This window comes from Manis javanica, chromosome 13 (genome assembly GCF_040802235.1).
Source record: "Manis javanica isolate MJ-LG chromosome 13, MJ_LKY, whole genome shotgun sequence".
Classification (NCBI taxonomy): domain Eukaryota; kingdom Metazoa; phylum Chordata; class Mammalia; order Pholidota; family Manidae; genus Manis; species Manis javanica.
In genome coordinates this window covers 99384327-99396438 of record NC_133168.1, presented here as the reverse complement: position 1 = coordinate 99396438, position 12112 = coordinate 99384327, and the positions used below count along the sequence as shown (strand labels likewise).

Sequence of the window (12112 nt, the reverse complement as noted above, 5' to 3'; positions counted from 1 at the left end):
ATCTAGTCATTCACCCAAGCCTGTCTCATCATTTCCAGGATTTCTCAATGTCTTAATTCCTGGGCCTGGGTCTTAAAGAGCAGGTTCCTCAGATCAAGTGATGCAGAATTTCTGGGGACTGGGTCCCTGGAATGTGCATTTTTAGCGAGCTCCCGGGTGAGTGACGTTGGAAAACATTTGGTATGTGTCCAAAAGCACCCAGCAGTCACGAAAGGGAGAATTCCTTACGTAGGAAGATGGAGCCACCATATTCTGGGGCTCTAAGGATTCTGTGCAGCACAGATGTTCTCTGATCTCAGCCTCTGGCTTCCCAGCTGGGCTCCCCAAGGGCGTCTGTGACCCCCATAGGAAGCTCCCTGCTCAGCCCCTGCAGGGCACAGAGAGGACCAGGTGCCTGGGGCCCGAGGCACCTCACTCTCCGGCCAGCATCTCCCCAAATGAGTTACTATCTAAACAAAGGTCGAAAACCTTTGGCCCCCCCAGGCAGGATGTGGCCCCAAAATCCTTTTAAACATTTAAATTCATTGCCAACATTTAAAAATCAAGACATTTCATAAAAAGAAATCCAGACGTGTAGGCACTTGAAAAGTCAGTCTGGCGATCCTATAGCGATTAGGGGAAGTGGCTGAACACACCTCACTCCAGGTAGTCACCATGTGGCCCCCAAAACAAACCAGGGCCAGGACTGGGGGGGGGGGCACATGAGGCACTTGGCTCAAATCCAAAACCTAAAGGAGCGAAAGAAAACCCTTGCCATCAACATAAATACTGTATTAACGCAATATTTAAAAAATCCAGACTAAATACAGAAATAATCCAGGATGAACAAAACACCACAATTTTACAGACAGACAAGAGCTTATTCTTCATTTGCATAATCCACCTCATTTGCTTCTCCCCAGCCCGGGCTCTATTTTTATTTAAAACCCAGACATTTTTGCTCACCATGTGTTCTTTGCATCAAACATCACATTATAATAGGTATCTTGATAGTGGTGGAGTTTTTTGGTGTCCGCCCCTGAAGGTCCATGCTTATGCACGGTGTCTCGCCCTCCTCGCCCTCCTCACCCGGGTCTTGCCCCTGCTTATAAATCTGCACACTCTGGAGCCAATATTTAGCAGATAGGGAAGCTGAAGCCCTGTGGTTCCTTCCCTTGTAAAATGGGGCTCAGATCCCCTCCACTGGCTGCAGTAAGTATGGGATTCAGCATGGCCTATGGGATCTCTGTGGGAAGCCCCCTGGGGTAGTACTGAAATGTTCCCATAACACCTGGTGTCAGGAAAGTCCAAGCTCTTCCCAAAGTCCCTTTGTTCATCCCATCCCCTCTCCAACCCCCCCACGTACACCAGACCCTTCACATTCCTCATCCTTTGTAGCTGGTGAGCTAACCCCCCAACCCCAAAGAAAGGGCACTGGTGGCGAATGCTGGGTCCACTTCTTTATTGCAGGAAGACTATTTCTACAGCAAATGCTACACAGACCCCAATGGGGGGCAGGGGGCACCCACATGCAGGGGGGAAATGGGGCAGGGGTGGGGTCACAGCAAGCATGGCCTGGCACAGTCCCAAGAACCAGGGGTGCCCAGGCAGGATGGGCCCCTCCTGCTGCAGTGCCCCTCCTTCCCAGGGTCAGGAGAGGCCTGGAGGCAGGCAGGGCCCCAGGGAGATTGTGCTATCAGGGTGTGTCCCTGAGAAAGGGCCGCAGACCCCTGCCCAACCCCACCCTCTCCAGCACCTTCAGGACCCAGGAAACACTCCAAAGGCAGGGGAGGGGGCAACAACAGCTGCTGTTGGGCCCTGAACCCACCACAGGGTAAAGGGGCTCAGCTGTGCTCAGCCAGATGCTTCCACTGGCCTGTCCATGTGCCAGGCAGGGACACATACACACAAACACACACACACTCCCTCCTTCCCTCACATAGCGCAGCCAGTAAACATTTGTGGAGTGAACAGAAAACCAAACACACTGCTACCAACATGGACACAAACAATCCCTCTTACCTATGTACAGTCCCGTGTGGTCCCATGTATGGCCACATGGCTTCTGCCTCACACGCACACACCACAGGTCAGCCTTAACGGGCATAAGCACACATACGCATGCCTTCCTGACACCCGGTGCGGCCAGCTGCCCAGGAAGAGGCCCTGTGGCAAGGAGCTGAGGAGAGCTGCAGCTGACATAAGGCCTGCGGCCACAGCGAAATGCGTGCTGCCCATGGCCAAGTGCGGAAGCACATCCTTCCCAGTCGGGCCGTCAGATGAGACTGCAGCCTGGCTGGCACTCAGATTGCAGCCTCCAGAGAGCCTGAGCGGAGAGCCCAGCTAAGCCGTACCCAGACCCCTGACCTACACAAACTGGGAGATGATAACCGTACGTTGTTTCAAGTTGCTGAGTTTGTGCTCATGCGTTCCACAGCAATGGCTGACTGATGCAGAGTTTGAGCTGAGAGTCACTTTGCTACAAGGTCAGATAGGCTTAATGTTCCTCAGACAGAGCAAACAGACTCACAGATGCTCTCTGACAAACCCTGTCATACATTCCTGCAAATACAGACATTTACAGTCAGGCTCATGCCGGTACAAAGGTTCACACTGACACAAATATCCAGACCTGTTGACAACTGCCCTAGTCCCCTACGTATATCCTACATCACTACATACACAGGCCCATAAACATACCATCCAGTGAGAACCACACACACGTGGTGCACACAAGACACGCACTCAGACACAGGCTGTCTGCATACACACACCAAACTGCACAAACACACCAACCCACGATCACCCCCAACCTGGGCTGCAGGGCACCTTCATACGTGTCAGGTGCAGCCCCACAGGGGCCCAGGGGTGTAGAGTTTTCTAGAGTCTCTCTCAAACACAGTCAGAACATACATCCGCGGGCGGTCCCCTCTCTGGGGCACAGTGGGTGGGAGGAAGTGAGCTGGGCACAGCTCTGCCCTGTGCCCCGACATTCCCCCACACCCCAGGTCCCCCTGCCCCAGGGCTCGGTGGTGCCAAACTGTGCCAAACTGCCTGCAGGCCATGTCTGGGAAGGTCCTTCATGTTCACACCCAACAGACCCTGGAGTTGTGTGGCCGTCGGCTGGTTAACAGGCCTCCTGCCCCAGACCCAGGCTGGGTGAAGAGTGGGATTCTGGGCTGGCAGGTGTTGCTGCAGGCCCTGTGGTTATTGCCTGGAGGCCTGAGACCCATCCTGCGAGGCGCCTCCCACCCACCCAAGCTGTGGGGACATGGGTGAGAGGAGGGCTGGTCTGAGACCCGGGGTGGGGGGCACAGGCCAGAGGTCATGAGGGATGGAGAAGGGACATTGTATGTTGAACACCAAATAGGAGAAAACAAATCTGGTCCATGTGCATTTTGACCCCCTCCCCCGGCAAGGTCACAGTGATCTAAAGGCAGGGGGGTGGGGTGTGCAGGCCTGGCTGGGGGGTAAGAGACCTGGAAAGATGTCTGGGGGGAAAGATGAGGGTCCTGGGAGACATGGAGATGGACAGAGACAGGGAAAACCCAGCGTCCGCAGTGCCAACAGGGACAGGTAGCATCCCCATCTCCCCATGTGCAGGTCAAGGGGCCCCCTCTAGCACTTGGCTTTGGAGGGTGCAGACAGGACACGGGGCGGGGTGGGGGAGGCAGAGGTGGGACACAGAGCCAGGTTGGGGCCGCAGACCTGCCTCGGGCTCGCCGGGACCTGTTTCCCTGGCGTAGATGGTGAATGAAGGAAGAGATGAGACAGGGAGAGACAGAGAGGGAAGGTGGGGATGAGGGGGACGGGTGGGCGTGTGGGGAGAGGCATGGGGCCCGGACAGCGGCCGGCGCGGGCGGGCGGGAGGGCGTCCTGGCTCACATGAGGACGCACTTGCCCTTGACGCGGTCTGTCCTCTTCTGCTTGCCGGAACGCTTGCCGTCGATGTTGAGGCTCATGTTCCGCCGCGTCTCCAGTGTGAGCAGCTCCTGGAACAGCTCCTTGACGTTGTAGTTCATCTTGGCCGACGTCTCCATGAAGGCGCACTTCCACTCCTGGGCCACGGCCTGGGCCTCGCGGGTGTCCACCTCCCGCTGCGTCTCGTCACACTTGTTGCCCACCAGCATGACGGGGATGTCCTCCACGCTGCCCTTGATCTGCACGATGAGCTTGTAGATGGGCCCCAGCTCCTCCAGCGACTGCTTGCTGGTGACGGAGAAGACCAGGATGAAGGCGTGGCCCTTGGAGATGGACAGCCGCTGCATGGCCGGGAACTGGTGGCTGCCCGTGGTGTCGGTGATCTGCAGGGTGCACACGCTCTTGTCACAGCTGATCACCTGCCGGTAGGTGTCCTCAATAGTGGGGATGTAGGTGTCTCGGAACGTGCCCTTCACGAAGCGCAGCACCAGCGAGCTCTTGCCCACACCGCCTGCCCCGAACACCACCACTCGGTAGTCGTTGCTTTGCTCAGGCATCTTCCACGTGGGGGTGGGGGGTCAGGGCCGGGAGGGCTCGTGCTGGCTGCTAGAACCCCAGACCGACCCTGTGCAGAGAGAGGTGTCAGGCCCAAACAGACCGCTGGCCGGCCGGCCGGCCGGAAGGGGCAGCTCCCGGCCTGGAGTGGGGCATCCGGCCGCGGCTTTCTCAGAGGAGATGCTTTTTCTCCTGTGAGCGGCAAAGCTCTCGGGTTGATTTGGCTGAGTTTGCAATCCTGCTCTGCATCAGGCCCCTTTGCTTTCTTCCCCCCACTAAAATCTGGGGTCTAAAGGCATTCCCAGAGGACTTGGGCTGGGAGAGGTGGGAGGTATCAGCGTGCACACTCCTGACTCTTTCCCCACCCGCATGCCCCCCAGGCTGCCCCAGCTTCTCCCTCTATTCCCAGAGTGACTTGGGCTCTGTAGCCTGGGCAAAGCCGCCCTGAGCCTCAGTGTGCTTTGCTGTGAAATGGGTGGAATGGAGCCGTCTGCTCCCCAGTTACAGGCTTCCTTCTCTTCCCTAGGCCACAGGTTCCTCAATCATGGGAGCCGCATGGGAGGGCATCTTTTACATGAGGGGCAGGTGCTGGCAGGGCCAGAGCCCTGGGAACTTGTGTTATTTTAAAGCCATCTCCTCCCCTCATTCCCTAAGTGTGATCCTGAAGCCGGAGGGCCAAGGATCACAATTTGCAAATTGTGATGCCAGGTTGGAGATGAGAACAAGCCCCACTTCCTAAACTCTGCCCCAGACTAGACCCCAGCCTGCCTGGACCTCCTGTACAGGGAGGGCAACACATCCCTAGGAACAGAGCTCCCTGGGAGGGGTTCTCTTGTCATCTTTCCCCTCTCCTGTGCTCAGAGAGGCCCAGTGGCCTTGAGAGGTCACACAGCACAGCAGTTTCTGAGATGATGGAGGTGAGGGCTGGACCCTGGGCTGGGAGTGAGAAGGCAGGAGACTCCCCCCCTCCCCTTCCTCCTTCCCAGGGTCTCTGAAGGCCCCTCAGCACGGGGGGTGGGGGGCAGTGGGAGAGAGGAGACACAGTGAGATGGCACCCCAGCCGAGCAGCTTCCCTCTGGTGTGTGGGGGACTATGTAAGACCCAAGGCTGAGCACCTGACAGCGAGCACCTGGGAGAGGAAATTGGTGTCCCTGAGCCTCCTTTTCTCATCTGTGATGGAAACAGCCCCAGTGCCTCCTCCATGGGGTAGGCACCTGGCACGAGGGAGACCTTGATAAAGATGGGCAATCATATTACCTATCTTGAGGGCTCGGTCTGTAAAGCGCTTGGCTGGGAGGGGCTGTGTAGGCACATTCTGAATGCTCAAAGGAAAAAGATAGAAGGCAAAATATAACAACAGCCGGCGCACACCCCACTTAGTGTGCGCCAGGCCCACTTCTAGGAGCCTAAGCGGAACTAACTCGTAGTTGATGGTTAGGCATGTTGGCGGCATGCACAGCAACAGGAGAAGGCTGGGGACCTGGCCAGCACTGCAGTCGCTACCCTTTTCCTGGGTGGGCACCCACAGGGACGAGCACACCGGTGTGCAGCCAGACATGGCCACGACTGGCCAGGGGCCTGGGGCGGCCTGTGACAGTTGGTTCTGCAGCCCCAGATCCACGCTTGCCTTGTTCTGGGTGCAGACCCCCCCACCCCGGCAGGGCTCCAGGCCCCTCCAGAAGGGCCCTCACTGGGGCCTGGTATTGCTAATTAGGAGCCTCCCATTCAATTACCCCCAAGTCCACGCCAGGCACCTATGGGGCTGTTTGAATCCCACCCTCACCTCCTGCGCTGTGGGAGTGGAGGGAGGGGGTCACAGGCACCAAGGCTCAGAGTGGGGAGGCACTGGCTCAAGGTCACACAGCAGGGAGAGCAGAGCGGGATTCGAACCCTGCCCTGGCTGGCTACACAGCCTGGGGTCCTGTGCAAGGAAGCCCACCGAGATTCCCAGCCAGGCCAACGGGCCGCAGGGACCTCGGGCACAAGAAAGCAGGCCCTGACTCAGGGAGGGAGGGCCTGGGGGCACAGGACGTTTGCCCTATTGGGGCTGGGGGTGTCTGACCTAGGGACTCCCTGAGCAGTGAGGGGTCGGATGAGAGGGCCTGCTCTAGGGGCCCTGAGGGCGGGCGGGCACACTCGGGGGGCAGCCCGGGGGCTCGCTGACTCAAGGAGGGTCCAGGTGGGGGGGGTGAGGAGGCCGCCGAAGGCAGCGGCTCCTGGGCGAGGGGCTTGGCTGCGTCTGGCGGCCGGAGGGCTGCGCCGGCGCGCGCGGACTCCTCCTGGGGGGCCCCTGACTGAGCGGACCGCCAGCCCCGAGGGGGGCTGCGGCCGGCCTACGGGGAAGGGGAGGCCGGGCCGGGGGCTCCCCCAGGCCCTGCAGGGGAGCGGGGCAGGCAGAGGGAGCTGTCCGAGGTGGGAGCCCTGGGGAGGGGGTTCCGGCGAGGGCCGGGCCTGGAGGGTGGGGGCCCAGACAAAGGAGGGGCGTTCGGGGACAGGGCCCGCGGGTGGGTGCGGCAGGCCCCGCGCCCCGGCCCGGCCGCCTACCTGGGCGCTCGTCCCTGCGGCGCCGCCGCGGCTGCTGCTGGCCGGCTCGTGTCCGCTCGGGCGCCGCCTCCCCCCGCGCGCCGCCCGCCGCCCGAGCTGCCGCCGCGCCCGCGCCCGTCCCCGCCCGTCCCCGCCCGCTGGGCGCCGCGCTCCGCCCCTCCCGCGGGACCCGCGCCCGGCCAAGGTCGCGCCGCCCCGACCCCCGCCTGGCGCGCGCGGGTGGGGTCTGCGGCCCCGGGGGGTGGCCGGGGCGCGGGAGCGCGGAGGGGTGGGCTCTGCGGCCCCGGGACCCCCCGAGTGGGGTCTGGCGTGTCCCAGGTCACCCCGCGAACCAGGCCCCGGGCCAGAAGCGGGCAGAGCCGGGGTCTCTGGGGGACAAAGATGGCAGAATGGCAGGTCCGGGGGCCGGCGAAGCGGAATCCCCACCCCCTCCCCTGGTGCGGGTCGTGGTCCAGCGCAGGGCCCCGCGACAGAGGAGGTGCCTTTTTTGAATGAATAAGAAACCAATCAACAAAAAAGTGGACAGAGGCGGCCCCGGGGGCATGGGCAATGGGGATATCCCTGCAGACCACCCCCCCTGCCCCAGGGGCCTTGCCCTGGAAGGGATGAGGTGGAGAGAATTGAGGCCGCCCCCTGGGCTGCGTGGTGCCAGGGCAGCCCACTCACAGGGACAGGGCAGACCTGGAGTCTCAGGGAAGGGGCTCCAGGAATGGTCTGCAGTCAGGCAGGAAACTGCCCATCTTCCTCAAGTGGAAGTTGTCTCTGAGAATAAGCGAAGCATCTGTGCATTTGACGTGTGTGTGTCATTGTTTAAGGCAACAAGGTGCCATCACTGGTCCCCCAGCCCCCAGAAAAGGAGCACAGAGACTCATATCAGAGGACACTGGGCTTTGGGGTACAGCAACCAGACCAGGGACGGCATCCGACAGCCCCAGGCCCCAAGCCTGTGCGAAGGCGCCCCTTGACCGGGAGGCCAACCCCAGGGTCCCACCAGGGGGACTTCCTGCAGCCAGAGCAGTCAGCGGGTGAAAGATGCCCTTTGGAAGGTGGGCTTCCTGCCGCGAGGTGTGTGAGCAGATGGTCCCCTGGCCACCGGCAGCTCAGGGCACTCTGAGCCAGAGATGGAGACAGCCCTGAGGGCAGTCAGACGGCGACTTCTGGTCAGGGTCACTGCGTCCCAGCCCAGCCCAGAGCCTTGCTGAGCCTCGGTTTCTCCATGTGTGAATGAAGATCGCATTGTCCTGCCTCTCAGGGTTGCTGGGAGCAGCTAGGCTGACGTCTGCATGGGCTGCCAGGCACACAGGTGCTGCCAGGCAGCAGCCCCGCTGCCTCCCACTCCAACTGCCTGCCTGCCTGCCTTGGTCTCCCGCGTGACCGGCCTGCACTGGGCCGGCCCTACTGCCCCTCCGGATGCCAGCCCCGGCCAGGGCGGGCTGACTCACACGGAGGCGCACGGGCGCAGGCAGCAGCTCCGCTCTATGGCTGCTATTTATAGCTCCCAGGCCCAGGCTCTCAGCCTCGTGAGCCAAGGGAGGACAGGCCCCAGAGGCCCCTCGTTGCTCTCCCCAACTCCCACTGGAGCATCCCAAACTAGGATGGCAGTACCCCCTTCCTCGAGGCCACCTGGGAGAGCCCTGGCTTTTGTGAACATGGTGGGCAGGGGCAGGAATAGTGTGGGACACTGCCAGTTCTGCCTCTCAGAAAACTGAGGCTCAGAGGAGGGAATCGGCCTGCCTGGGGTCCCCCAGCTGGAAAAGGCGAGCTGGGGCTGGAACTCGGGTCCTACAGGCTCTGAAACCACAACCCAGCCTTGCGGCTGTCCCTGCCCCAGGCCCCTGCACCTAGCCTTCAGCGTCTCCTTTCCCACCGAAGCCTCTCGCCTGCAAGGGACAGCCCTTCTGCGAGGTCCCAGTTCATGGCCTGGCCTTGCAGCCTGGAGACCTCCCCCCGCCCCGTTGCTCCAGGCGGGGCACCAGTGTGGGAACCGGCCTCACTTACCCGCCCCCAGCCGCAGTCCTCAGGCCACACTCCGGGGGGCCGTGCAGCTGCCACCCGGGAAGAAAGGGGGCTGGGTGACGTTCTCTGCTCCCTCTGTACGCTGGAAATGAATGTGAATGCAGTCATGTGGGCAAAGCAGAGGCTGGGAGCCATGGCCTCTCACATGCACTTGGGCTCACAAAGATTTTTGTTTCTTTTTAAGTTTGGTGTCAACATTTAAAAATTAGGAGATCATTTGTCAAGACCCAGTTTGCTTTGAAAAATGAACAGACTGGCATCCCTGAGCCCGAATTCTGCCAGTCGTCATCTGCAGGAGCTGGACCCAGCTGGTTCGTCATCAAAGCCACTTGTCTGGCCCTGGGAGATGGCCTGGGGCTTCCCCCCAAAAAACACAGGGCACTGCTGTTATCACCTCTGAGGAGTAGGGGTGCTGAAGCCTTCACCACCAGCAGGAAGAAACCCTGCGACCCTCAGGTCTTTTAACGGAGAGCCAGGGCTGGGTTTGGTGGGTCAGAAGCAAAGGGCTGTGATGCATAGGGCCTCTGCCCACGCTGCGCCCCGAGGGCAAAGCTCTTCCCGGCCTCCTGGTAACCAGGCCCTGGCTTCCGGGGCCTGCTCCCTGCCCGGGAGCGCCCATCTCTGTGTCCCGTCACCTGCTCTTTGTCTGCAGGGCGTTTATTGCCACTTGATATCACACTACATGTTGATGTATCCCCGGCCTCTCTCACTGGGATGCTCATGCTCTAGGGCAGTGGGGTTGATTCTGCCCCTGGGGGAGCTGATGGCATGTCCTGACTGGCATCCGAGTGAGGCTGATGGTCACCCCTCAGTGCCCAGGCCCCACAGAGAATGACCCGGCCCCAGTGTCACCAGTGCTGGGGCAGAGCCCTGGCGCAGGGTAGCGACATCAAGCGTGCCCCCCCACCAGCAGCACCAGTGTCACCATCACCTGGGGGCCTGGTGTGAATGCAAATTCCCCTCCCACCTGCCAGCAGGGAATGCTGCTCACATCCTACACTGCACAGGACACCAGTGCCAGGCAGAGACCCCATTCCAGGGCCCATCGCTTCGGGCCCAGTGGCCAGACCAGGACTAGCTCAGAGGGAGGCCCACCCAGTCCCTCCTTTACTTTGGTCTAAATGCAGCACCACAGCTGTGCCTCCCAGCCACCGAGGAAGCAGGGGCTCTGAACTGCCCACCTGCCCCACCCAGCTCTCCCCTGCCAGGCTGGGCACACAACAATCACTGGGGCCCTCAGCCAGAACACTGCAGCCTGCCAGGTTAGCTGCCCCTGCCCCGCGAGGTGCAGAGCCAGGAGGCGGCAGGGGCACGGTGGAGGTCTCCCTGCTGCAGCCCAAACTGGCCTCGGCAGCGACGGCCCAGAGAAGAACCCCCACACCCTGTTGTAGGCCCACATCTGCCTTCAGGAGCCGGGTCCCCACCCTGCCTGCAGGCAGCCCTGGGAAGGTCAGGCGGTGGGTCACACTGGCTTGTCCTGAAGCCGGCAGGTAGTTCAGGGTAGGCAAGGGTGGGGCAGGTGGGATGGGCCCCTCTTCCTCGCAGGGCAGAGGCTTCAGCGCTGGTGGCCAGGACTGGTCTGCCGGCGTCACGGGCTGGGAGACGCCATCCCATCTGCCGCCTGCTTTTCGGGCCTGGAAGATGCAGACAGGCCGGAACTGGGGCTCCCCCCTGCCCGCCCCCTGCTAATAATTCTACGCCAGCAACACAAACAGAAGCCCGACACGCTGTTATTACGGCTGCCTCAACTCTTGAGGCCTGGGTGCCGCCTCTTAATTTTCTCCTTTGTCTCCAGATCAAGGGGGGGAATCTGGTCGACTTCATGCAGCCTTCGCCTGGGCTGAGCCCCAACGCAGAGCAGAACATGGACCCAGGCCGGCCGGCCAGGGGCTTCCTGATGCAGGGCGACGTCCCAGTGGGCTCAGCTGAGGGCCGGAGCCAAAGCCCAAGACGACGCTCCTGCCTGCCGAGCTCTGAGCGGTGCCCCCACCCCAGGCCACCCGACAGCCCTCTCCGCCAGGGAGCCTGCCTGGCCGGGGCTAGAAGGAGCCCCAGCTGAGCAGGGCGTCTTGACCCAGCCAGGTGCACCTGCACAAAGGTAGTGCTTGCTATTTCGTGCTGGGAGTTTTGTTTTCCTGAACAGAAAGCTGTGCTCTTTGGGAGTGCTTGTGTCAGGCTCCAGTAGCTGCACCTGGTCTTTGCCGAGGGGGTTAAACAGCCCGTGGACAGGTGCCCACCTGCCTCTCCTCCGTCACCATCTCTTTCACACACAGAATCTCAGAGCTAACAGGCCCCTTGTGGGTGGGACTTGTCCGCTTGGCAGGGCCGACACTGGGGCTGGGTGGTCCTCGGAGTGGCCTCCCTGGCCCCACCCAACGTCACTCCAGTGTGAAAAGCACATATGTCCCCAGAGGTCACCCGGTGTCCCCTAGGGGCACAGTCACCTGGAGGGAGAGCCGCAGAGTTGGCCAAAGACCCCTGCAAAGTGACTCTCCACTCACAGGGGCCGCGGGACATTTCTGGATGTCACGAGGCTACACGGCGTCAAACCAAGCTTTCTGCAGCTGACGTCCAGCCCTGGGGGAGGGGGGCTGTTCAGGGGTCCAGGCACTGAGCAATCTGCAGTCTTTCTCTACGAAGCTCCTGCCACCACAGGGCAGCTGTCCTGGAAGGCTGGTGTGGGGTGAGGCCCCTGGGCTGGCCTAAGAAGGCCCCAATCTAAGCCAGGAGCGGCCACCATGGCCGGGGGACCTCAGGAGGGCAGATCGCTTCCCCAGGCCCCCACCCAAGGGTGAGACGCTGCTCTTCTGACCCTGACCCCAACACGGAGACCGTCTGATCCTTGCCCGAAGTAGGGGCAGCTAACTGAGACTGGCCGTGACACACCATCCCCGCCGGGGCCGGCCGACCTGCGGCGGCCCCAGGAAGCAGACCCAGAGCTCACCCCTGCTCCTCCGGGCACAGTAGCCAGGAGGGGCAGACGGGGGGTGCCCTGGAGGGTGGCAGCCCATGTCCTCTCCCACGGCACAGGCCCCAGACCTCTTGGGACCCCAGGACCCCCAGAGGGGCCTGAAGCAGCCTTGCTGGGGCTGGGGCA

The 12112-nt window shown here is 61.5% G+C and overlaps 1 protein-coding gene across 1 annotated transcript; it reads right to left on the bottom strand.

Annotated features, from left to right (window-relative positions):
• Positions 1 to 1426: 1426 nt before the first annotated feature.
• On the bottom strand, positions 1427 to 7104 carry DIRAS1 (DIRAS family GTPase 1). The gene is made up of 2 exons (XM_037018575.2): positions 7000 to 7104; positions 1427 to 4525 (listed from the first exon to the last, which is right to left on the bottom strand). Exon 2 carries the CDS (start codon positions 4455 to 4457, stop codon positions 3861 to 3863), a length of 597 nt encoding a protein of 198 aa, XP_036874470.1. The 5' UTR covers positions 4458 to 4525; positions 7000 to 7104; the 3' UTR covers positions 1427 to 3860.
• Between the last annotated feature and the right edge of the window lie 5008 nt (positions 7105 to 12112).